The sequence below is a fragment of the Ornithorhynchus anatinus genome, chromosome 5, assembly GCF_004115215.2.
Source record: "Ornithorhynchus anatinus isolate Pmale09 chromosome 5, mOrnAna1.pri.v4, whole genome shotgun sequence".
NCBI lineage: Eukaryota > Metazoa > Chordata > Mammalia > Monotremata > Ornithorhynchidae > Ornithorhynchus > Ornithorhynchus anatinus.
The window spans coordinates 45941663-45968839 of record NC_041732.1 but is presented as its reverse complement, the minus strand read 5'-3'; the positions used below and the strand labels follow the sequence as shown (position 1 = coordinate 45968839).

The following is a 27177-nucleotide window of genomic DNA, read 5'->3' as shown; positions in this document are numbered from 1 at the left end:
TCTATCCCTCCTCCCCTCGCCATTGCCCCTACTCCCTCCCTCTGCTCTACCCCCTTCCCCTCCTCACAGCACTTGTGCATATTTGTATATATTATTTATTACTCTATTTTTTATTATTTAATGATGTGTAGATATCTATGATTCTATTTATCTATTTTGATGGTATTGATGCCTGACTACTTCTTTTGTTTTGCTGTCTCCCCCTTTTAGACTGTGAATCCGTTGTTGGGCAAGGATGGTCTCTCTCTGTTGCTGAATTGTCCATTTCAAGCCCTGAGTACAAAGGTCTGCACACGGTAAGTGCTCAATAAAAGATTTAATGAATGAATGAATACACCTACGATTCTATTTATTTTGATGGTATCGATGCCTGACTACTTCTTTTGTTTTGCTGTCTCCCTTTTCAGACTGTGAGTCTGCTGTTGGGCAAGGATTGTCTCTATCTGTTGCGGAATTGTCCATTTTAAGGGCTGAGTAAGGAGCTCCGCACACAGTAAGTGCTCAATAAATATGATTGAATGAATGAATGAATGAATGAATACAGCTATGATTCTATTTATCTATTTTAATGGTATTGATTCCTGCTTGTTTTGCTGTCTGCCTCTTTTAGACTGTAAGCCCGCTGTTGGGCAGGGATGGTCTCTCTCTGTTGCTGTATCAGACATTCCAAGGGCTGAGTACAGTGCTCTGCACACAGTAAGCGCTCAATAAATATGAATGACTGACTGAATAAGAGTGCCCGCGAGGGAGCGGAATTGTCCATTCCAAGCGCTGAGTCCAGTGCTCTGCACACAGTAAGCGCTCAATAAATAAGATTGATTGAATGAATGAATACAGCTATGACTTTATGTATCTATTTTGATGGTATTGATGCCTGCTTGTTTTGCCATCTCCCCCTTTTAGACTGGGCCCATTGTTGGGCAGGGATGGTCTCTCTCTATTGTGGAATTGGACATTCCAAGGGCTGAGTACAGTGCTCTGCACACAATAAGCGCTCAATAAATACAACTGAATGAATGAATCCTATGACTCTCTTTATCTATTTTGATGGTATTGATGCCTGCTTGTTTTGCAGTTTGCTCCTTTTAGACTGTGAGCCCATTGTTGGGCAGGGATGGTCTCTCTCTGTTGCGGATTTAGACATTCCAAGAGCTGAGTCCAGTGCTCTCCACATACTAAGCGCTCAATAAATACGACTGAATGAATGAAAGGATACACCTATGACTCTCTCCATCTATTTTGATGATATTGATGCCTGTTTGTATTGCCCTCTCCCCCTTTTAGACTGAGCCCATTGTTGGGCAGGGATGGTCTCTCTGTTGCGGAATTGGACATTCCAAGGGGTAATAATGTTGGTATTTGTTAAGCGCTTACTATGTGCCGAGCACTGTTCTAAGCGCTGGGGTAGACACAGGGGAATCAGGTTGTCCCACATGGGGCTCACAGTCTTAATCCCCATTTTACAGATGAGGGAACTGAGGCACAGAGAAGTTAAGTGACTTGCCCACAGTCACACAGCTGACAAGTGGCAGAGCTGGGATTCAAACTCATGAGCCCTGACTCCAAAGCCCGTGCTCTTTCCACCAAGCCACGCTGCTTCTCACTGCTCTCTACATGCTAAGCGCTCAATAAATATGAATGATTGACTGAGTAACTGAATAAGAGTGCCCGTGAGGGAGCAGAATTGTCCATTCCAAGCGCTGAGTACAGAGCTCTGCACACAGTAAGCGCTCAATAAATACGATTGAATGAATGAATACAGCTATGACTTTATGTATCTATTTTGATGGTAATGATGCCTGCTTGTTTTGCCATCTCCCCCTTTTAGACTGTGAGCCCATTGTTGGGCAGGGATGGTCTCTCTCTGTTGTGGAATTGGACATTCCAAGAGCTGAGTCCAGTGCTCTCCACATACTAAGCTCTCAATAAATACGACTGAATGAATGAAAGGATACACCTATGACTCTCTCCATCTATTTTGATGATATTGATGCCTGTTTGTATTGCCCTCTCCCCCTTTTAGACTGAGCCCATTGTTGGGCAGGGATGGTCTCTCTCTGTTGCGGAATTGGCCATTCCAAGGGGTGAGTCCAGTGGTCTCCACACGCTAAGCGTTCAATAAATACGACTGAATGAATGAATGACTACACCTATGACTCCCTTTATCTATTTTGATGGTATTGATGCCTGCTTGTTTTGCCCTCTCCCCCTTTAAGACTGGGCCCATTGTTGGGCAGGGATGGTCACTCTCTGTTGCGGAATTGGACATTCCAAGGGCTGAGTCCAGTGCTCTCCACAGGCTAAGCGTTCAATAAATACGACTGAATGAATGAATGACTACACCTATGACTCCCTTTATCTATTTTGATGGTATTGATGCCTGCTTGTTTTGCCCTCTCCCCCTTTAAGACTGGGCCCATTGTTGGGCAGGGATGGTCACTCTCTGTTGCGGAATTGGACATTCCAAGGGCTGAGTCCAGTGCTCTCCACAGGCTAAGCCCTCAGTAAGTACGAATGAATGAAGGACTGACTGAATGACTGAGTGACTGAGCGTGCCCGCGAGGGAGCGGCGCGCGGCGGCGCCGGGGCGCCCGCCCTCGCCTCGCGCCCGCCCTCGCCTCGCGCCCGCCTCGCCGACGCAGGCGCCTCGTGCACGTGCCCTCCTCCCCGCCCCCGCCGCGGCCGTCCTGGCGCGAGCCCATTGGCCGTCCCGGGGCGCGAGGGCCGGGCGGCCTCAGCTCCCGTCATGGCGGAGGGAGGGGAGGCCCCGGCCCCGGCCCCGGCCCCGGCCCCCGCCCCCGGCGCCGCCGCCCTCTTTTCCTGCGACCAGTGGCCGCTGGAGCGCTACGGACGTTTCGTCGTCGTCGACGGCTCCGACGAGTCCGAAGAGGAGCCCGCACGGCGGGAAGGAGCCGGGCCCGCACGCAGTGCCTGGAAGGTGAGGGGTCTTGGCTAGTTAGGTAAACTTCTCACTCTGGGCTTCAAGGCCGTCCATCACCTTGCCCTCTCCCACCTCTCCTCCCTTCTGTCTTTCCACTGCCCTCCCCGCACCCTCCACTCCTCTGCCGCCCACCTGCTCACCGTCCCCCGTTCTCGCCTATCCCGCCGTCCACCCCTGGGCCACGTCCTCCCGCTGCCCTGCGATGCCCTCCCTCCTCCCCCCCGCCAAATTCACTCTCTTCCCCTCTTCAAAACCCTACTTAAAACTCACCTCCTCCAAGAGGCCTTCCCCGACTGAGCTCTCCTTCTCCCTCTGCTCCCTCTACCTCCCCCCCTTCACCTCTCCGCAGCTAAACCCTCTTCTCCCCGCATTTCCCTCTGCTCCTCCCCCTCTCCCTTCCCCTCAACACTGTGCTCGTCCGCTCAACTGTATATATTTTCATTACCTTATTTATTTATTCATTCAGTAGTATTTATGGAGCGCTTACTATGTGCAGAGCACTGGACTAAGCGCTTGGAATGGACAGATCGGTAAGAGAGACAGTCCCTGCCCTTGACGGGCTTCCAGTCTAATCGGGGGAGACGGACAGACAAGAGCAATGGCAATAAATAGAATCAAGAATCAAGACACAAAATATTTATTTTGTTAATGAGCTGTCCATCACCTTGATTCTATTTATTTGCTATTGTTTTAATGAGATGTTCATCCCCTTGATTCTGTTTATTGCTATTGTTCTTGTCTGTCCCTCTCCCCCCGATTAGACTGTAAACTCGTCCAAGGGCAGGGACTGTCTCTCTCTCTTACCGATTTGTCCATTCCAAGCGCTTAGTACAGTGCTCTGCACATAGTAAGTGCTCAATAGAGAAACAGCGTGGCTCAGTGGAAAGAGCCTGGAAAGAGTCAGAGGTCAAGGGTTCGAATCCCGGCTCTACCACTTGTCAGCTGTGTGACTGTGGGCAAGTCACTTCACTTCCTCTGTGCCTCAGTTACCTCATCTGTAAAATGGGGATTAACTGTGAGCCTCACATGGGACAACCTGATGACCCTGTATCTACCCCAGCGGTTAGAACGGTGCTCTGCACAGAGTAAGCGCTTAACAAATACCAACATTGTTATCCTTTCGTAAAGAGCCCGGGCTGGGAGTCAGAAGTCACGGGTTCGAATCCCCACTCTGCCACCTGTCAGCTGGGTTACTGTGGGCAAGTCATTTCACTTCTCTGGGTCTCAGTGACCTCATCTGTAAAATGGGGATGAAGACTGTGAGCCTCACGTGGGACAACGTGATCACCCTGTATCTAGCCCAGCGCTTAGAACAGTGCTCTGCACATAGTAAGTGCTTAACAATTACCAACATTATTATTAACTTCTCTGTGCCTCAGTTACTGCATCTATAAAATGGGGATGACCCGGTATCTCCCCCAGCGCTTAGAACAGTGCTCTGAACATAGTAAGCACTTAACAAATACCAACATTATTATCCTCTCGTAAAGAGCCCGGGCTTGGGAGTCAGAGGTCACGGGTTCGAGTCCTGGCCCTGCCACCTGTCAGCTGTGTGACTGTGGGTAAGTCACTTCACTTCTCTGGGCCTCAGTGACCTCATCTGGAAAATGGGGATTGAGACTGTGAGCCCCACATGGCACAACTGATCACCTTGTATCCTCCCAGCGCTTAGAACAGTGTTTGGCACATAGTAAGCGCTTAACAAATGCCATCAATCTTCTTCTCCGGCCTCCCCGGTCTGGCGCTCAGTTGGGAAGTCAAGAGGAGGCTCTGCACGTGGGGGGTGGGGGGGACATGGATTACATGAGTGTTTAAGGAAGTCTTAGAGAAGCAGTATGGCTCAGTGGAAAGAGGCCGGGCTTGGGAGTCAGAGGTCATGGGTTCGAATCCCAGCTCTGCCACTTGTCAACTGTGTGACTGTGGGCAAGTCACTTCACTTCTCTGGGCCTCAGTTCCCTCATCTGTAAAATGGGGATTAACTGTGAGTCTCATGTGGGACAACCTGATGACCCTGTATCTACCCCAGCACGTAGAACAGTGCTCTGCACATAGTAAGTGCTTAACAAATACCAACACTATTATCTTCTCGTAAAGAGCCCGGGCTTGGGAGTCAGAGGTCACGAGTTTGAGTCCCGGCTCTGCCACCTGTCAGCTGGGTGACTGTGGGCAAGTCACTTCACTTCTCTTGGCCTCAGTGACCTCATCTGTAAAATGGTGATTAACTGTGAGCCTCACATGGGACAACCTGATTACCCTGTATTTACCCCAGCGCTTAGAACACTGCTCTGCATATAGTAAATGCCTAACAAATACCAACATTATTATTATTAAGGGTGTGGAAGGGGGGAGGGCTTGTGTGTGTGTATAGGGGAGGGGGTGGAGGGGAAGGGTGGCGTGTGGGTAGGGGAAAGGAGGGGTTGTGTGTGTGTGTAGGCAAGAGGGGCTGGGGTGGAAGGGAGGGGTTGTGTGTGTGTGTAGGGGAGAGGGGCTGGGGTGGAGGGGAGGGATGGTTGTGTGTGTGTGTGTGTGTGTGTGTGTGTATGTATAGGGGAGAGGGGCTGGGGTGGAGGGGAGGAGTGGTGTGTGTGTGGAGAGGAGGGGGCTGAGGTGGAAGGGAGGGGTTGTGTGTGTGTGTGTGTGTAGGGGAAGGGGGTGAAGGGGAAAGGTGTGTGTGTGTAGGGTAGGGGAGAGAAGCTGGGGGGGGAGTTGTGTGTTTGTGTGTCTGTAGGGGAGGGAGGTGGTGGGGAGGGGTGGTGTGTTTGTGTATAGGGGAGAGGGGGTGGAGGGGAGGGGTGGTGTGTGTGTAGGGTAGGGGAGAGAAGCTGGGGGTGGAGTTGTGTGTGGGGGGGAGAGGGGCTGGGTTGGAGGGGTGTAGGGGAGAGGGGCTGGGGATGGAGGGCAGGAGTGGTGTGTGTGTGTGTGTTTGTGTGTGTAGGGAGAGGGGCTGGGGTGGAGGGAAGGAGTGGTGTGTGTGTGTGTATGTGTGTGTGTCTGTGTGTGTGTGTGTAGGGGAGAGGGGCTTGGGTGGAGGGGAGAAGTGGTGTGTGTGTGGAGGGGAGAAGGGCTGGGTTGGAAGGGAGGGGCTGGGGTGTAGGGAAGGAGTGGTGTGTGTATAGGGGAGAAGGGCTGGGGTGGAAGGGAGGGATGGTGTGTGTGTGGAGGGGAGAGGGACTGGGGTGGAAGGGAGGGATGGTGTGTGGAGGGGAGAGGGGCACGGGGTGGAGAAGAAGGATGATGATGATGATGATAATAAGGATGATAATGATGGTATTTGTTAAGCACTTAATATGTGCAAAGTACTTTTCTAAACGCTGGGGGGATACAAGGTGATCAGGTTGTCCCACGTGGGGTTCACAGTCTTAATCCCCACTTTACAGATGAGGTAATTGAGGCACAGAGAAATGAAGTGACTTGCCCAAAGTCACGCAGCTGAGAAGTGGTGGATCCGGGATTAGAACCCATGACCTTTGACTCCCAGAGCCCATGTTCTTTCCACTGAGCCACGGCGCATCAGTATGTGTAGGTGTGTGTAAGAGAAGAGGTAGGGGTGGAGGGGTCAGAGACAGACTAAGCAATTCTTAGACAGTGTTGCAGATCTTAAAGTTTTCTGACGTGGCTGTTCCAGAGCAGACCCTCCCTTCTTCCCTGTGCCTCTCCCCCAGCCCACCTCTCCTGAAGTGGTTTTCAGAGTTTTTTGCTGACCTCCCTGCCTCCTGTCTCTCCCAACTCCAGTCCATATTTCACTCTGCTGCTCCCATTATTTTTCTTAAAAAAGTTTGGTTTATGTTAAATGGGTCTTTTTCTGTCAGTAGCCATCAAATTCAATCAGTTGAATTTATATGGGTTTTTCCTTTGAAATCCTGTTTAAGTATAATAATAATAATGGTATATGTTAAGGACTTCTTCTGAGCCAAGCCTTGAGCTAGAGACAAGATAGGTTGGATACAGACCTTGTACAATATGGGGCTCACAGTCTAGTGGGGAGAAAGAACAGGAAACATCCCTACTTTTACAGAAGAGGAAACTGAGGCACTGAGAAGTTAAGGTCATACAGTAGACAAATGGCAGAGCTGGAATTAGAACCCAGGTCTTCTGACTCTCAGGCCTGTTCTCTTACTATTGGACCACACCTTGTGAAGGAAACTGAATGGCCAGAGAGGAAAGAGGAAGGCCAGGCAAGAACTGTGGAAATAAAATCAAAGTTGGATAATGTTTCTGGGGTAAGGGTGGGATTAATAATAATAATTTTGGTATTGGTTTAAGCACTTACCATGTTCCAGGCAATGTACTAAGCGCCGGGCTGGATACAAGCAAGTCAGTTTAGACACAGTCCCTTGTCCTACATGGGGCTTATGGTCTCAATCCCCATTTTACAGAGGAGGAAACTGAAGCATATAAATTAAGTGACTTGCCCAAGGTCACACAGCAGACAAGTGAGGGAGGCAGAATTAGAACCCGTGACCTTCTGACTCCCAGGCCCATACTTTATGCACTACACAGTGCTACTTAGGATGGCCAGTTATATTTGATTTAAAAAAAAAACAACCATTGGTCACCCTGAAGTATGCATTCTTGTTGGAGTGAAATGTGCAGAAATCAGGTGGTAAGGGGTCAAGAGAGGAGTTCGGAAGAGAACAGGTGAAAGTGTAAACAACCTTTTCAAGGAGTTTGGACAGGAATAAGACCAGGTTGATGAGGTGATGGCTGAAGTGGGCAGATGAATCCAGAGAAAATTTTTTTAGGGTTGGGGAGACTGGAAGTGCTTGAAGGCAGTGGGGAAGACGCCATCAGAAAGGGAGTGTTTGGAAGATGGAAGTTAGGAAAGGAAGAAGGGTGGAAACCAGTATTTTATGAAGGCGAGAATTAATGGTGAAGAAGCACAGGTAGAGTGAAAGTTTTGACAGCAGACAGAAAACCGCGAGAGGTGGCTGAGAGATTGGAAGAATGAATGAGGTAAAGTCTTTGGGACTCTATGGCTTCAATTTCTCCCGACTACTTTGTCAACTTTGTGACGAGGCGGGGAGGTTGGAGTTAAAGATCTGGAATAAAGTAACTGGTGGGACAATGAGTGTGGGAGTCAGTGAGAGAGGAAAAGTAATGTTGCTAATCAGAAGAAAGGGCAGAGTTGTAGCAGGCAAGGGTGAATTTTGAAGAGGGAGAAGTCAGCATGGTGTCAGGATTTCTGCCAACCAAGTGCAAGAGCAGAGGAAGAGGGCTGTGGAGGCGATCACTGCTGGGGGATAGTAATAGGAGAGTGACAGGTCAGTGGGGCAAGTGAGTGGAGTTCAGGGGAGAGGTGTTGAGGGTGTAGATTTGTACATTCAAGAAACCTGAGGGCTGGGAGGCAGTCCATAAGGGGTATAATAGCCTAGAGTAAGTGGAGGCCATTTAAAGATTGGAGATGAATCAGTCGATCGTATTTATTGAGCACTTACTATAGTCTGAGCACTGTATTAAGTGCATGGGAGAGTACAATACAAGAAAGTTAGCAGACGTGCCTTGCCCATAACAAGCCTACAGTCTAGAGGGTGAGGCAGACATTAATATTAATAAATGAGCAATTTATAAGATATAGCATTCATTCATTCATTCAATAGTATTTATTGAGCGTTTACTATGTGCAGAGCACTGTACTAAGCGCTTGGAATGTACAATTAGGCAACAGACGATCCCTGCCCAAAGACGGGTCATCCTTGACTCAGCTCTGGCATTCAGCCCACACATCCAATCTATCACCAATGCCTGCTGGTCTCACCTTTACAATATCGTCAAGATCCGCCCTTTCCTCTCTAGCCAAACGGTTATTTTACTGGTACAAGCTCTCATAATATCCTGACTGGATTATTGTGTCAGCCTTCTCTCTGATCTCCCTTCCTCCTGTCTCTCCCCGCTCCAGTCTTTTCTTCGTTCCGCAGCCCGGATCATCTTCCTGCAGAAACGCTCTGGGGATGTCACTCCCCTTCTTAAAAACCTCCAGTGGTTGCCTATCAACCTCTGCACAAAACAAAAACTCCTCATTCTGGGCTTCAAGGCTGTCCATCACCTTGCCCCCTCCCTACCTCTCCTCCCTTCTCTCTTTCCACTTCCCACCCAGCACACTCTGCTCCTCTGCCGCCCACCTCCTCACCGTCCCCCGTTCTCGCCTATCCCGCCGTCGACCCCTGGGCCACGTCCTCCCGCTGTCCTGGAATGCCCTCCCTCCTCACCTCCGCCAAACTAACTCTTCCCCTCTTCAAAGCCCTACTGAGAGCTTACCTCCTCCAAGAGGCCTTCCCAGACTGAGCTTCCCCTTTTCCCTCTGCTCCCCCTGCTCCCCCTTCACCTCCCCTCAGCTAAGCCCCCTTTCCCTCTGTTCCTCCCCTTCCCCCGCCCCTTAGCACTGTGCTCATTTGTATATATTTTTAATTCCCAATGAGTTGTCTTGGTTGTCAGAGTTCCCTCTGCTCCCTCTCTGTTCCCCCGCCGCCCTCTGCTTCCTCCCCCTTCCCCTCTTCACCTTCCCTCAGCTAAGCCACCTTTCCCTCTGCTCCTCCCCTTCCCCCGCCCCTCAGCACTGTGCTCATTTGTATATATTTTTAATTCCCTATTTATTTTGTCAATGAGGTGTACATCCCCTTGATTCTATTTATCGTGATAATGTTGTCTTGTTTTTGTTATATTCTGTTTTGCTCTGCCGTCTGTCTCCCCTGATTATTCATCAATTCAATAGTATTTACTGAGTGCTTACTATGTGTAGAGCACTGTACTAAGCGCTTGGAATGTTCAATTTGGCAACAGATAGAGACCATCCATGCCCATTGATAGGCTTACAGTCTAAATGGGGGGAGACGGACAAAACCAAGACAACTTAATCACGATAAACAGAATCAAGGGGATGTACACCTCATTAACAAAATAAATAGGGTAATAAAAATATATACAAATGAGCACAGTGCTGAGGGGAAGGGAGGGGGGAGGAGCAGAGGGAAAAGAGAGAGAGGGGGCTTAGCTGAGGGGAGGTGAAGGGGGAACAGAGGGAAAAGGGGAAGCTCAGCCTGGGAAGGCCTCTTGGAGGAGGTGAGCTCTCACTAGGGGTTTGAAGAGGTGAAGAGTTAGTTTGGCAGAGGTGAGGAGGGAGGGCATTCCAGGACAGTGGGAGGACGTGGCCCAGGGGTCAATGGCAGGATAGGCGTGAGCGGGGAACAGTGGGCAGTAGAAAGAGAGAAGGGAGGAGAGGTAGGGAGGGGGCAAGGTGATGGAGAGCCTTGAAGCCTAGAGTGAGAAGTTTTTGTTTCGCGCGGAGGTCGATAGGCAACCACTGGAGGTTTTTAAGGAGGGGAGTGACATGCCCAGAGCGTTTCTGCAGGAAGATGATCCGGGCAGAGGAATGAAGAATAGAATGGAGTGGGGAGAGACAGGAGGAAGGGAGATCAGAGCATTATATTACTATTATGGTAAATTTTATGGTATAGTATGTAATTTAAAGATATATACATAAGGTCTGTGGGGTTGGGAGTGGGGAGAGTATCAAGTGTCCAAAGGTCACAGAATGAGGTGCATAGACCAGAGCTGGGAAAAAGAGGGCTTAGCCTTGGAAGGCCTCTGAAGATCTCTGCAGGCAGGAGGAGTTTAGCTTTTTTTTAAGATAGAAATGTCAAACCTAGGAATAAACTGGTTGGTAGTGAAAGATAATAGTTTGAGAAACAAAATTAACTTGTCATTTTTAAAGGAAGGTAACTTGGTAATAAGAAAAAGTGAACAATTTTGTTTGAGGTCTGAAATGTAATCTATCTGCTGCAGTGTGATATTGGGTACAGATGAAATGTAAATCTTGACTTAGATTTTCTGTTTCTTTCATCTGCTTGTTTTGCCCTTTAAATCAAGATACTTACAGTAAATGAGTTATATATTTGGTTCCTCTTAATAAACTCGGAACTGATCATTTTGAGAATAATAATAAATGTTTGAAATCTATATTTGAATTAGTTTTGCCAAGGTTTTCATATTGTGAAGATTCAAAATAAATGTATTCATTTGTAGAAAAACTCACTGGAAATAGAAACAAAATTATTTAAGTAACAACTGAGACAATAAATCAGGTTTTAAAGAAAGGAGTATGTAACAGAGGAATATCAGTAGATGGTTCTGACTTTTAATATTAGGGAAGTAGAGAACATGGCAAATTGTTTTCTCTTTGTTTGCCACCATTGAGCATATATGGCAACCAGAACAGCATTTTAATTCCCTGTCTATTTCAGATGAATTTTTCCCATGAAACTTTGTGTTTTTTTGGAGACCATAGTAACAGATGGAATTCAGTCTGGACAAATGTAGTGCAGTGCCTGCTGGCAAAAATAGTCTAAACTCTTACATGCTGATGGATTTTTTCATTTGTCCTCAGAGGGGAAAAAAAAGCAGAGGCATTCTGAAAAGTTCAGTCGTGATGCTTGCCAACAAGCAGTAATTTGAATGAAAGAAAATGTATAAATTATAACTGTCATAAAGAAAGATTAAACTAGACTCCTCCCATCTCTGTACTTTGGAGAATTAGCCTAGCTCCTTATGCTAGCTCTTATATATTTCTGCCCATTCTCATCCCATATGAGTGTACATAGATTCAGTTGTTCAATTATTCTCATTTTTCATTTGGGCATATTTGTTCTTCTCCTGTTGTTCTACTCCTCTGGCCCTCACTATTTGTAACAGTCGTGTGTGTCTCAGTTCATATTTGATTCTAAGCTCGTTGTGGGCTGGCAGTGTGTCTTTTGCTTCTTTTGTACCTTCCCAAGGGCCAAGTACAAGGCCTTGCACTTGGTAGCTGTCATTTCTAGTACCAGTGGGTTGCACCTCATTTGTATCACCATTGTGGCAGATTAAAAATCTAAAGAGCTGCAAAAAGTAAAAGATTTTGGCATTAAATTTTCCTCTGGTGAGTCATTTCTAGGACTTTTGTCATGAAAAAGGGGAGAACTGGAAGGTATTTGAGATTTAGAGGTTTACAGAATAGAGAAAATGGATTGTCCCTTTTATCCAGTTACCCAGTACAGTGCAAGGACTAGGTTTCTTGAATGATTGCGTGGAAGGTATATTTAGGGTGACCTGAAAGAAATATTGTACTTCCAGCTGAATGCAACCTATTTTGATTGTTAATTGAGGTGACTAAGTCAAATACTGTAGCTGGATTTTAAAAGGGCTGGATAATTCCATGACCGATAATGATGTTTATAGATGTGTGGTAAAATCAAGGTAATCAAATCTCATGCTTTGATGCGTAAGCTGATTGCTGTAGGAATCTGCAAGGACATTTCCCCATACGAAGCACCTCCCATTTGGCAAGGTGCATAATAGGATGACTTTCATTTGCTTTTCTAAAAACAAAATAGTAAACTAGATGGTTTAGCTCCCCACATATATTGCCATCATTTTAATTAATATAATCTTCAAGTGTAACATATGTCTCCATTACTAAAGTAGGAAGGCAGCTACTGCTGTACTTGATGCCTTTTGCATATGGTTCGTACTTTTCCGTGCAAAAAACAGACTGGGTCTACATGTGGAGCGCTCTGGCTCTTTCTGAAGGACTTCAGTTATACAAGGCAGTGGCAGGAGAGAACTTAAATGTTATTTTAATTTCTTCCATGAATTGATAAATATTATTATTAGTGGTATTTGCTAACTACTTATTATGTGCCAGGCACTGTATAAGTGCTGGGGTGGATACAGGTAAGTCAGGTTGGACACAGTCCCTGCCCAACGTGTGGCTCATAGTCTCGAGGTAACAGAGACCTAGAGAAGTTAAGTGACTTGCCCAAAGTCACACAGCAGACAAGTGGCAGAGCCGGAATTAGAACCCATGACCTTCTGACTCCCAGGCCTGTGCTCTATCCACTAGGCCATACTGCTTATCTTAAACAGATTAAAAGTACACTTTCATAATTTTTTTCACATTTTTGTCCATTTAATCAATCGGTGGAATTTGAGTGTCTTCTGAGTGATAAACACTGAAGCAGGCACTTGGGAGAATGCAATGGTGCCAGACAATTGTTCCTGCTCCTCAGGAGCCTCTAATTTAATGAACAAATGAGACAAAATTTTTTACAGGTAGTGGAGGCTGAAGGAAGAACAAGAGAAAAGCAGGATCCAGTACAGTTACTCCAGGATGAAATAACTGAACAGATACTTGAATATTCAGATAAATGTATAAATGGAAAATACATACATAAAAATATCCTTATGTTCATGAATGCTGTGGTTAGGAATAAAGTGTACAGGTGCTAAAAGTGGAAGTTACACTGCTGTGATTCGGGTGTGGTGAATTAAGTGGGAGGCACTGGTTTGCAGTGATTCACATAAATGAACAAAGAGCGGCTGCAAATGCTTCTCTGCATGATGGGGGGGGGGGGGGGGAAGGATGGAATTGAGAATAGTGGAAGGGAGAAGGATCATGCAGTTCTATAACAAATGAGTCTTATGTCGCAGAAAAAAACAACATGTAGTAATCTGGAATTCAATGGAAATTAATGGGTTGGGGGTAATTCAAAGACTAGCTCCCTTGCCAGGAACTCCCCCTCCATAACTGACAGACCTCCATTCTCACCATCTTCAAAGCAATTCTAAAATCGTATCTCCTCCTGGAAGCCTTTCTTGACTAACCTCTCATCTCACCATCTTGTTCTCCCTTCTGTGTTTCCTATGCACTTGGGTCGGTACCCTTTAAGCACTATGATACTCGTCCCACCCACAGCACTTATATATATCTATATCTATATATCCTTACACTTTTTCTATATCTCTCTTTCTTTCTCTCTCTCTTTTTCTTTCTCCTTTCTTTCTTTCTTTCTTTCTTTCTTTCTTTCTTTCTTTCTTTCTTTCTTTCTTTCTTTCTTTCTTTCTTTCTTTCTTTCTTTCTTTCTTTCTTTCTTTCTTTCTTTCTTTCTTCTCACTTTGGCTTACTTTTTTTCCTTTTTTCCTTCCTTTTTTCCTTCTTTCTTTCCTCCTTTCATTTGTTAAGCACTTACTAAGTGTCAAACACTGTTCTAAGCGCTGGGGTAGATACAAGTTAATCAAGCCAGATACAGTCCCTGTCCCGTATGGGGCTGACAGTCAAGGAGGAGGGAGAATAGGTTTGGGATCCTCATTTTGCAGTTGGGGAAACCAAGGTACAGAGAAGTGAAGTGATTTGCCCAAGGACACACAGCGGCAAGTAGCGGAACTGGTATTAGAACCCCAGTCCTCTGCTGCCCAGACATGTGCTTTATCCATTAGGCCATGCTGCTTCCCGTATCTGTAATGTAACATTGGTCTCCCCCATTAGATTGTGAAATTCTTTATTATTAATCGTATTTGAGTGCTTATTATTTGCAAAGCACTGTACAAAGTGCTCGAGCACTGTGTTAAGCGCTTGAGCACTGTATTAGGGTTCTACAATAATAATAATAATGGCATTTGTTAAGTGCTTACTATGTGCCAAGCACTGTTCTAAGTACTGGGGAAGTTACAAGGTGATCAGGTTGTTCCACATGGGGCTCACAGCCATAATCCCCATTTTACAGATGAGGTAACTGAGGCACAGAGAAGTGAAGTAACTTGCCCAAAGTCACACATCTGACAAGTGGTGGAGCCGGGATTAGAGCCCATGACCTCTGATCCCAAGCCCGTGCACTTTCCACTAAACCATGCTGCTTTAGGGCAGGGATCATATTTACCAACTCTGTTGTATTGTACTCTCCCAATGCTTAGTACAATGTTCTGCACACAGTAATTGCTCAGGAAGTAGTGCAGTGTACCATGTCTTAGTGGAAAGAGCACAAACCTGGGAGTCAGAGGATTTGGATTCTAATCCCAGGTCTGCCAATTTCCTGCTGTGTTACCATGGGGAAGTCACTTAACTTCTCTGTTCCTCAGTTTCCTCAACCGTAAAATGGAGATTAAATATCTGTTCTCCCTCCCATTTAGACTGTGAGCTCCATGTGGGACAGGGACTCTGTCCAACCTGATTAACTTGCATCTGGTTGACTACGTGGGTTGAAGGAGAAAGATGAATCAAGTATATTGCCAAGACTGTGGGCTTGTGAAACAGGGAGGATGGTAATGATGTCAACAGTGATGGGGTAGTCATGCGGAGGAGAGGTTTAGGGTGGGAAGATGAGGAGTTCAGTTTTGGACACGTTGAGTTTGAGGTGTTGGTGGGACAACCAAGTAGAGATTTCTTGGAGGCAGAAGAAAATACAAGATTTTCCTAAAGGAGAGGAGTCAATGCTGGAGAGGTAGATTTAGGAGTCATGCTTTCCCAAATGCACAACCAGATGGAAGTTGAAACTGTGGAAGTGGATGAGCTCCCCAAGGGAGAAAGTGTAAGTGGAGAATAGGAGGAGTCCCAGAATTGAGCATTTCCCAAAAGGAGAATCAGGAGGAAGGAATTGAAAATATGTTAATTAGAATACAGGTGACACTAATAATAATAATGTTGGTATTTGTCAAGCGCTTACTATGTGCATAGCACTGTTCTAAGCGCTGGGGTAGTTACAGGGTAATCAGTTTGTCCCACATGAGGCTCACAGTCTTCATCCCCATTTTACAGATGAGGTAACAGGCACAGAGAAGTTAAGTGACTTGCCCACAGTCACACAGCTGACAAGTGGCAGAGCTGGGATTTGAACCCATGACCTCTGACTCCCAAGCCCGGGTCTTTCCACTGAGCCACGCTGCTACTCTGCAGCTTCTCACTATTAGCTGTTTCTCACTAATAACTTTGGAAGCCAAAAATACACTTTATAATATAAGTATAGTAACCAGTAACCGTGACCAATAAGAAAAAGGGTTCTTTTTGATTTTCAGCTAGTTGTAGGGTCACGTGTGCATGATGATAACCTTAAGGACAAAAACGAAGCAACACAAAATGCAGGCGAGGCAAAGATTGGATATTCCCAACAAGGTCTGAATCACATAGAATCCATTCATATCAAACAGGATTTAAAGAACAATTTTGTATAGTGTCTATATGACATTTTCCCTGAAATACTGGATTTGACTTTTGGCACTAAAGTAATTGGAGAATACATACAAATGGAAAGGTGTTCAAAAAAGAGCATCCAAAGTGACTTGGAAGATGTAAAAGATAAGGGGTATTTGCCATATTTCCAGTAATCTTTATAAGAATTACTTTATAAAAAAGATTAAAGGAATTCTAGCATGGAGCCTCAATTATCCAAGGTAAATAGCACAGTGAGTACCTTGGTTACTTTAAACCTAGATTGCTAAGGAATGATTATGTAATATGCCTAGTTTTGGGCAAAAAATATGATGTAATCAGAATGATTAGTGTGTGTACCACACAAAGTAAAATTTAGTCTGAAGGAACCAGTTTAACCATGTAGATGTCACATGTGATCTTTTGCCTTCTCTTCGCTGTGGCATTCTTTTTACCTGGATAATCCAGAAGCTTTGGTTCATTCATTCATTCAATAGTATTTATTGAGCACTTACTATATGCAGAGCACTGTACTAAGCGCTTGGAATGAACAAGTTGGCAACAGATAGAGACAGTCCCTGCCATTTGACGGGCTTACAGTCTAATCGGGGGAGGCAGGCAGACAAGAACAATGGCAATAAATAGAGTCAAGGGGAAGAACATCTCATAAAAACAATGGCAACTAAATAGAATCAGGGTGATGTACATCTTATTAAACAAAATAAACAAAATAAATAGGGTGATAAAGATATATACAGTCGAGCGGACAAGTACAATGCTGAGGGGGTGGGACGGGAGAGGGAGAGGAGGAGAGGGAAAGGGGGGAGAAGAGGGTTTAGCTGCGGAGAGGTGAAGGGCGGGTAGAGGGAGCAGAGGGAAACGGGGGGAGCTCAGTCTGGCAAGGCCTCTTGGAGGAGGTGAGTTTTAAGTAGGGATTTGAAGAGGGGAAGACAATTAGATTGTCTGAGGTGAGGAAGGAGGGCGTTCCAGGACCACAGGAGGATGTGGCCCAGGGGTCGACGGCGGGATAGGCGAGACCAAGGGACGGTGAGGAGGTGAGTGGCAGAGGAGCGGAGCGTGCGGGGAGGGCAGTAGAAAGAAGGGAGAAGAGATAGGAAGGGGCAAGGTGATGGAGAGCCTTGAAACCTAGAGTGAGGAGTTTTTGTTTGGAACGGAGGTTGATAGGCAACCACTGGAGGTGTTTAAGAAGGGGAGTGACATGCCCAGATCGTTTCTGCAGGAAGATGAGCTGGGCAGCGGAGTGAAGAATAGACTGGAGCGGGGCGAGAGAGGAGGAAGGGAGATCAGAGAGAAGGCTGACACAGTAATCTAGCCGGGATATAACAAGAGCCTGTAGCAGTAAGGTAGCCGTTTGGGTGGAAGGGAAAGGGTGGATCTTGGCGATATTGTAAAGGTGAAACCGGCAGGTCTTGGTAAAGGATAGGATGTGTGGGGTGAATGAGAGAGACGAGTCAAAGATGACACCGAGATTGCGGGCCCGAGAGATGGGAAGGATGGTCGTGCCATCCACGGTGATAGGGAAGTCTGGGAGAGGACCGGGCTTGGGAGGGAAGATGAGGAGCTTAGTCTTGCTCACGTTGAGTATTAGGTGGCGGACCGACATCCAGGTGGAGACATCCTGGAGGCAGGAGGAGATGCGAGCCTGAAGGGAGGGGGAGAGGACAGGGGCAGAGATGTAGATCTGCATGTCATCTGCGTAGAGATGGTAGTCAAAGCCGTGAGAGTTAACCAAGGCAGTATTGGAAATTAACCATGCTACTCGCAGAAGATGAGAGATGTGATGGCAAGGGTAAAAGCAAGTTTACAGATATTTACTGGTATAGTGAAAATATTGAAGGAGAACAATTATTATTGACATCTAAAATCACAATATTTAGCCCCAACATCAAAATTTAGGTAACTGAGTTGCCCCCAAAGAAGTGGTGGAAAATATTTTTATCATTTGGCAATTTAAAAACTACACTGCATTTGCACTAGAGCAGGGGTGGATGGAGTACAGTCCATATTCAATCCAAATTGTTAGTTCTCTCTGGCCATAAAATATATATATTTTATATTACCTTATTAGTAAATATTTCATGAATGGAGCCCTCAACAGTTTATTAATCTCACGGAGTGGCCCTCCAGCCAACATAAATTTCCAGTTACTGGGCTATACTGTTGGGAGTGTGCCTTGCAAAGAGGGTGGGCTAAGGGATTTGAGTTGTCTTTTTGCAACTGAAATTGTACAAAATTATGTACAATTATGTATTTTTGTAGAAATTTAGGGAGTCCTTTATTCCCTTTCATTCTCTCCTCTTTCTCATCTTTACAGAAAAGTTGGATTTTTTCCCCCTAAATTGTTGGTATTTTGTTTTTGTGTTAACTAAATCCAGTATCTAGTGCAAAGAAAACAATGCTAGGGGTGCATATTCTATCTAATTAATTTAGTACAGGATTGTGTTTTCCACATGAGTTTAACTTGGATTCTGTTGTTTTATAAGGAGTTTTTTCTTAAGATGTGTGTCCCGAACAACTTATGCGGTTTTTTAACTTATGTACCACTGAATTAGTTGGTCAGAATGCACCGGGGATACTTGTCTGGAACATTCTGATTATGAAAAATAATCCGGTGGTTTAGTTTCTTGGTCTACATAAATGACTTAGATATTTTAGATAAAGCATTGTAAAATAATAGCTAAAGAGCCTTACCTACAAAATGGACGATTGCCTTGTACATTTTCTTCCATTAAACTTTCCTTGGAAACTAATCTACTTTTCTGGCTGAATCTTCATATAACTTGGTGTGGTAACCTTGTTCTTCTAATTCTTAAATCAGAAGAACATTATAGAGGACCATTGTAGTGCTTTTGTAGGCCATAGGAAATGGAAATGGTAGTAATAAAGATAAAAACCAAAAACTCATGCTTTTGCCTGAACTTACTGAGGAAAGACAATCTTAGAATGCATAGAAGTTATGAAGGCGTAAAATAGATTTTGCGGAAAAATTCTTTGTGAAGAAGATGGCTTGTTCTGGAAGTTTTAACCTTAGCCAAATGAACTTGTAAATGTTATAAACTAGGAAGGAAGATTGTAACATTTTCTCTGGCAGAGATGGGGGCTATAGAAATAGTGATCCTAGAAGAGCTTTTTCACTGATTTTTATTATGCTTTCAGGGTGAGTGTTGCGTTTTTGTTAGAAATGCTTTATTTTTTAAAATGACCAATGATATAAAGTGCTACCCAGAAGAGGATAGAGTAAAATATATGCTTTTGAATCTTGAGCATTTCCAAAGACCTACCAACAGATTTATTAACCAGAGTTTTCGGACCTGGTTTCCTTTTTGATAGCTTACATTTTTGCACCTGTTGGTGTGTGCAAGAGCTGTGTATAAACTGAGTGATCATGGTAACCATAAATTATGCCTTTGGGTAACTAGGTGTCAGAAGCAAGCAAGTGATCTATTCAGTGGAGCCGAAGGTCCTCAACTTTCCATACAGTTCTTCTAAATTCAGTTAAGCTTGGTTGCTAAAATGTGAGCTTTAAATTGTTTCTGTTTCCCCACATTCCTTTCTCAGATTTTGAGTTCCTGCTTGTAAGAAAAGTAATGCAGCATTCTGTAGCTTCTTATTACATAATTTTGATGCTGGATAGGTTGAATTGAGCTCTATGGAGAAGCAATGTGGTCCAGTGGAAAGAGCAAGGGTCTGGGATTAGAGAAGCAGCGTGGCTCAGTGGAAAGAGCACGGGTTTTAGAGTCAGAGATCATGGGTTCGAATCCCGGCTCTGCCACTTGTCAGCTGTGTGACTTTGGGCAAGTCACTTAACTTCTCTGTGCCTCAGTTACCTCATCTGTAAAATGGGGATTAAGACTGTGAGCCCCACAAGGGACAACCTGATTCCCTTGTGTCTACCCCAGCTCTTAGAACAGTGCTCTGCACATAGTAAGTGCTTAACAAGTACCAACATTATTATTATTATTATTATGACCTGGATTCTAATTCCTACTCTGCTAATTGCCTGCTCTGAACTTGGGCAAGTCGCTAAACTTCTTTGTGCCTCAGTTTCCTTCCTATAGAATGGGGATTCAGTGCCAGTTTTCCCTCCTACTTAGACTGTGAGCCCCAGGTGGGACAGGGCCAGTGGCCAAACTGATTATCTTGTATTTACCCCAGCACTTTGTACAGTGATTGATACACAGAACGTGATTAACAAATACCGTTTTTAAAATTGTAAGGAGAAACTTAAAGCAATCTGGATATGACCAGAAGTTGAATTCCTCCATCTGATCACAACTATCTCACCTGCCTTCTCTCCCACAAACCCACTGCCCACAAATCTGCCCTGCTCTCAAAAAAAGACCTGTGATCTTTTGACCCCGTTCTGTTTTCTTAACTAGTCACACCCCATTTGGTCTTCATACCCTTCATACCCTATCTTCTCTTGATGTGCAAATTGATGCCCTCGACACTGTCCTCTGCAGTGAACTCAACTCCCTTGCTCCCCTGTCCCTCCAGCAATCTCATGCCCCTAACCCACAACCCTGGATCATCTCAATATTGCATTTCCTCTGCTCCTGTGCTTGAGCTGCAGAGCTCTGCTGGTGGAAATCCAGCCAGCAGACTGACCTTGTCCATTTCAGACTCACCCTCACCTGCCTTAACTGCCCTCTCCTCCCTTCCTTTGCACCTTATCAAAACACTTATCCCCTCCCTTTTTCCCCTCCTGACCACCATCCTCAACTGTTCATTGTCTAATAGCTTCTTCCTCACTGTTTTCAAACCTAACTCATGTATCCTCTACCTTAAAACCCTACCTTGACCCCATGACCCCCTCCAGTTATCACCCCGTGGACCATCCCCTTCTACTGGAGACTTTATCTAACCTTGGCTTTACTGTCACTGTCTCCTGGTTCTCCTATCTCCCCGGCCACTCCTCCTCAGTCTCTTTCAAAGGATCCTCCTCTGCCTTCCACCCTTTAACAGTGGGAGTCCCTCAAGCCTCAGCTCTGAGTCCATATCTGTTCTCCATCTACACTCACTACTTTGGAGAACTGACTTGCTCCCAAATTTGTGTCTCCAACCCTGATTTCTCTCCACTGCAGTCTTGCATTTCCTCCAGCTTTAAGGACGTCTCTGTTTGGATGTCCCACTGACATCATAACATGTCTGAAACGGAGCTCCTCATCTTTCCACTCAAACCCTGCCCTCCTCATGTCTTTCTCATTACTCTGAGCACCACTGCTTTCCCTGTGTTCCAGGCCCATAACCCTGGCAGTATTCTTGACTCATCTCTCTCATTCAACCCACTAATACATTCTGTTATTACATCCAGTTGATCATACCTTCATTTCATTGCTAAAATTCAGCCTTTCGTCTCATCCAAACCGCTACTGTGCTGATCCGTACACATATCCTATCTTGACTACTACTTCAGCCTCCTCTCTGACCTCCCTGCTTCCTTTCTCTCCCTATTCCAGTTCATTCTTCTCTCTGCTCATTTCTAAAAAAATGGTTAGTCCATGCCTCTCAACTCCCCAAGAACCTCCAGTGGTTGCCCATCCACCTTCACATCAAACAGAAATTCCTTGGTGTTGGCTTTAAAACACTCAATCAGCTTGCCCATTCCTACTTTACCTCGCTGATTTCCTACTATGACTCGGCCATTACATTTCACTCTAATGGCAACCTGCTCACACTACCTTGATCTCATCTTCTCTTCAATGACCCAATGCCCATGTTCTCTCTCTGGCCTATAACTTCCTTCCCCTCCATATACAACAGACCACCACTCTCCTCATCTTCAAAGCCTTATTAAAATCACCTCATCTCCAAGAGGCCTTCCCCAACTAAGCCCTCATCTCCCTTACTCCCTCTCTTGTCTGCATTGCCCTTGGATTTGGATCTGTACTTTTTAAGCACTTGATATTCACTGCCTCCCAGCACTTATGTACATATCTGTAATTTATTTGAATGTCTATCTCTCTAGACTTTTGGCAGGGAACACTGTCTACTAATTCTGTAGTGTATTCTCCCAAATGCCTAGTTAAGGGCTCTGCATTAAGTCCTCAATAAGTACCATTGATTGACTGACATGACTGCACACTATTGTATTGTATCATATTGTACCATGTTGCTATATTACTGATTTCGCTTGTTATTGTTTATTGTTGTCAGTGCTGCCACCCACCTCTCTGGCCTCACCAGCCGCCTGACTTTGAGTTTGATCAGGTCGGCCCTTAATCGAGCCTACCCCCGACCCTGGTCATCGCCCACTTATTAACACTACTGTATTGTATCATACGGTATCATGTTGCTATATTACCGATTTCGTTTGTTACTGTTCATTGTTGTTAGTGCTGCCACCCACCTCTCTGGCCTCACCATGTCCCTCCCCCCTCCTCCCTCCTGCCCCTTCCTATCCTCCCCTTCCCCTTCCCCTCTCTCGCTCAGCTCTTTCCCGCTCTCTCCTCTGCCTCCTCCCCCCTCCCTTCCCCCGCCCTAGAACCCCACTTTACCAGCGCTACCCCTCTTCCCCCTCCCCCTACTCTCCCCCCCACCAAACCCCTTCCTCACCCCCTCACTCCTCTGTTCCCCACCCACGCCCCATCCCAGTCCTCCTGTCCCACCGCTACCCCTCATCCCCCTCTCCCCATCCAGGGGTCCACCACCTCCCTCCCATTCAAACCCTCCCCTCCCCCCGTTCTTGCCCCCTCTTGCACCCACAGCTACTTTCAAGTGTGGCCTCTGGAACCCCCGCTCCATTACAGGTAAACTACCTTTCGTCCATGACCTTTTCCTTTCCCGCTCTCTCCTCCTCCTTGCCCTTTCAGAAACGTGGCTCACTCCCGAAGACACGTCTCCGCCACTGCTCTCTCCAGCGGAGGCCTCTCCTTCTCCCACTCCCCCAGACTCACCGGTAAGGGAGGAGGCATCGGCTTCCTCCTCTCACCCCGTTGCTGCTTCCGCACTATCCCTCCTCCCCCTTCCCTCTCCTTCCCCTCCTTAGAAGCCCATATCATTCGCCTCTACCACCCCCTCCAGATAGTTGTCGCTGTCATCTACCTCCCTCCTGGTCCCACCTCCGACTTCTTCAACCACCTAGACCCCTTCCTCACCTTCCTTCTCTCCTTCTCTCTGCCCACTCTGATCCTCTGAGACTTCAACATCCATATGGATGTACCCGATGACTCCTCTGCCACCCGCCTGCTATCCCTCCTCAACTCTGCCGACCTCCTGCTCCACCATACCGCACCCACTCACTGACTCGGTCACACCTTCGATCTCATCATCTCCTACTGCTGCACTATCTCCTCCCTCACCGACTCTGAAATCCCTCTCTCTGACCATAACCTTCTCACCTGCCTCATCTGTCACACTCCCTCCCCCTGCAAATCTTTGCTACTGCCCCACAGAGACCTCTGCTCTCTTGATCCCATCCGTCTTTCCAAGAGCATCTCTCCTCATCTTCCCTCCCAAGCCCTATCCTCTCCCAGACTTCCCTATCACCGTGGATGGCACGACCATCCTTCCTGTCTCTCAGTCCCGCAATCTCATTGTCATCCTTGACTCGTCTCTCTCGTTCACCCCACACATCCTTTCATTTACCGAGACCTGCCGGTTTCACCTTTACAATATCACCAAGATCCACCCTTTCCTCTCCACCCAAACGGCTTCCTTACTGCTACAGGCTCTTGTTATATCCCGGCTAGACTACTGTGTCAGCCTTCTCTCTGATCTCCCTTCCTCCTCTCTCGCTCCGCTCCAGTCTATTCTTCACTCCGCTGCCCGGCTCATCTTCCTGCAGAAACGATCTGGGCATGTCACTCCCCTTCTTAAACACCTCCAGTGGTTGCCTATCAACCTCCGCTCCAAACAAAAACTCCTCACTCTAGGCTTCAAGGCTCTCCATCACCTTGCCCCTTCCTACCTCTCCTCCCTTCTCTCTTTCTACTGCCCACCCCGCACGCTCCGCTCCTCTGCTGCCCACCTCTTCACTGTCCCTCGGTCTCGCCTATCCTGCCGTCGACTACTGGGCCACGTCCTCCCGCGGTCCTGGAACGCCCTCCCTCCTCACCTCCGCCAAACTAATTCTCTTCCCCTCTTCAAAACCCTACTTAAAACTCACCTCCTCCAAGAGGCCTTCCCGGACTGAGCTCCCCTTCTCCCTCTACTCCCTCTACCACCCCCCCTCACCTCTCCGCAGCTTAACCCTCTTTCCCCCCATTTCCCTCTGCTCCTCCCCCTCTCCCTTCCCATCCCCTCAGCACTGTACTAGTCTGCTCAACTGTATATATTTTCATTACCCTATTTATTTTGTTAATGAAATGTACATCACCTTGATTCTGTTTAGTTGCCATTGTTTTCAGGAGATGTTCTTCCCCTTGACTCTATTGCCATTGTTCTCGTCTGTCCGTCTCCCCCGATTAGACTGTAAGCCCATCAAACGGCAGGGACTGTCTCTATCTGTTGCCGACTTGTTCATTCCAAGTGCTTAGTACAGTGCTCTGCACATAGTAAGTGCTCAATAAATATTATTGAATGAATGAATGAATAAATACGATTGAATGAATGAAAGGAGGAGCCAGGAAAAATGAGCGTGAAAGGATGAGAGCACATGTACAGTTGTTGAGACAGGCTCGATACCAGCATTCCAGAAATATGTTGCTAATATGTTGTTGTTTGTCTTATTTTTGAAGGTATTTAAGTCGGATAATGAGTCCGGTTCCCTTACTCTCACCATAGTTGTGTCTGGCCATTTCTTCATCTCCAAAGGAGAAACTTTACTGGTAAGTTATGAATCTGTGGTACAACATGCAAATTGCTGCCTTCTCCTTTAGTCTAGCTGCTGTCACTGACCTTAGAAGAGTAATACCCTTAACATTTTTTTCCTTTATTAAGTATTATAGCAAAGTATATTTCCCATCACACTTGGGAACAGGCTGTATGGACTCCAATGTGAAACATTCCCGTTCAGTTTTTCAAATTAGAGTCCATTCGGGAACTCAGAAATTCAATGGTAAATCAAGAACTTTCTTTCAAAAGTGTATAGTTTTCTTACCGTAGTGTATCAGTCAGATAATTTAATTGAATGGCCAAAAGGGTTATCTTCGACGTGAGAGATGAGCCATTGGAACTCTGTGTTCTTGGAAAAAATAACCTCTGGCCTTTCTGAGACATTACAGTTTGCCACCTGAAGGGTATGTGTGGAGAGCAGAGAATCCATGTACCTCTGTTTTAATAATATGGTAGTAAATCTGTTAGGTTAAATCTGTTAGGATCTGTCACTTTTTGATCTACATTTTCATGGTGTTGCCACTTCAAAACAAAGTGAAGCAAAGTGCTCACAACATCATTAATGCATTTGTTTTCAATCCTTAGAGATGATTCCTTATCCCATTTTGTTAAGTTTATAAAAGCACAAAAAAACCCAAATGTTTTGATTCAGGAACTAAAACAAGTGTATTAATCATATAGGGAGTATCTGGGATAACTTAATAGGTTACATGTATGGGCATTATTCCACCTATTATGTATGAACTAAAATCTTGAAATAAAAATAAAAACAAAATAATCTGTCACCGATTCTAAGGGTAACTTTTTCTCCCCAAATTGTGCATAAAGATGCTTAGAAGTAGTTGGCCTTAATTTTTGAAATACTGAGTTTCCTATTGCTTATGCTAGCTAAGGTTTTGGTGCAAATGAATCAATATATAGTTCATACATTTAGAGAACATAGAAACATGGCCCTCTCACCTCCCTTACTCTTTTATGGCCAGAACAAAATAATTTCTACTTCAATTTAGACTTTCACTTATCCCCTGTCCAAATTGTGTGCAGCTAGATGCTTATCCTGGGTAACATATCTCAGAGTTCTATAGCCTTTGGATGCCTAGTACATTTCCTTATCTTCATGTGATGGGTTCTCTTCTAAAATATTCCTTTGAAAAGTGGAATTAAAAGCATGTAATTTTATTTTCTGGTTGTGTTGTTCATAGTCACTCAAGGTTGTTCCAGTTTGTATTTGTTCTGTTCCCCAGGGTCAAAAATGGGTTTCTTTTAAGGTACATAAATGCTTATTCAGAAAAGGTGGTTTTTCAGGAGTTAATCTCAAATGAGCTGATTTCTTATTTGACTACCAACTGAATACTTTGTTTTTTCTTAGGCTCCAGGGTAGAGAAACAAAATGATTTAAAGGGAAAGAGAAAATAGACCCTATGAGGAAAGGTTAAAGGAAATAGGGTTGTTTGATCTGGAGAAGAGCCAGCTTAGTAGTGACTTAATCATTTTATTGAAAGGGTTTTTTGAGGTGTAGTTTTTCATGTCAAATGAGAGGAAATGGCCTTAAATTAAAGGAAAGATATAGGTTAAACATAATTAAGGGTTGTATTTATTTAGTGCCAACTGTATGCAGTGTACATGCAGTGAGGTATTACAAGAGGAGGAAGTCTAAAACAAGGTTGCTGCTCTCAAGAAGCTTTGAGTCTAATTGAGGGTAAACAAACCGATAGCATGAAAAGTATGCAAAAATGTATAAATATTTACTACTATTCTAAACAAGGGCTAATGACAGAGTTGCAATATATGCGAGTTGCCCCAAGGATTTCTAGGTCGGTGGGGCAGTTCTGCACTCAAAGCAACTAACCCTGTATGAATTCCCAGACCTCTTCCATTTTGGCATGTGCACATTTGGCTTGGCAGCACCTGTGGTATGGTGCTCTGATCAGTAATAGGTCTCATTTGGGTCAAGCAGAGTCTAAAGTGAGCCAGGTCAAGCCAGATTTCTAGTTTCCAGCCCAAGTAGAACTCTATTACTCCCATACGAGTTGCAGAGTAGCTATTTCTAATGAGTTTTTGAAATTCTTTTGTTGTGTGCGTGGTTTTGCTATGTGCAATAGTGCTACCCAGAGGTGTTTAGCGTGGGTGAAAAAAATCAAGGGTCTAATTGCCCAAGCAACAAAAAATTGAATCCCAGCACCTACATTGTCGGAGTAGTAGGGAGTTGCCTGTCTCAGGCCTTGAACACTCCACTGCATGTTGCTTTCCATCCTGACACTGGAACTCCACCCTCTTCTGCAGCAGAAATCAAGCATTAGATGGAGAGGTGAGCCAGGGTGTTTGGAGGAAGCTTTGATGGGTTTTAGATCTCCCTTTCATTGCCTCCTTTCTGCTCACCTTTCCACTGACCTGTGTTGCAACCTTGAAGCCCCACACCCCTCTGGAGTGCTTCTGGTGTCGATTACTTTCATTGTTCATTTTTTTGACTTCCTGCTGGTTGTCACAAGAA

At 45.5% G+C, this 27177-nt stretch overlaps 1 protein-coding gene across 4 annotated transcripts in view; it reads left to right on the top strand.

Annotated features, from left to right (window-relative positions):
* The first annotated feature begins 2708 nt into the window (after positions 1-2708).
* REC114 (REC114 meiotic recombination protein) overlaps positions 2709-27177 on the top strand; it is a 57073-nt gene continuing 32604 nt past the window's right edge. Inside the window, exons 1-2 of one of the 4 annotated variants that reach the window (XM_039912025.1) lie at positions 2709-2938; positions 24590-24679. In XM_039912025.1, coding sequence (XP_039767959.1) covers positions 2747-2938; positions 24590-24679 — 282 coding nt within the window. In that variant the 5' untranslated portion in view covers positions 2709-2746. The remainder of the gene's footprint in view (positions 2939-24589; positions 24680-27177) is intronic. The other 3 variants (XM_039912023.1, XM_029064921.2, XM_039912024.1) reach the window with 3 other exon arrangements.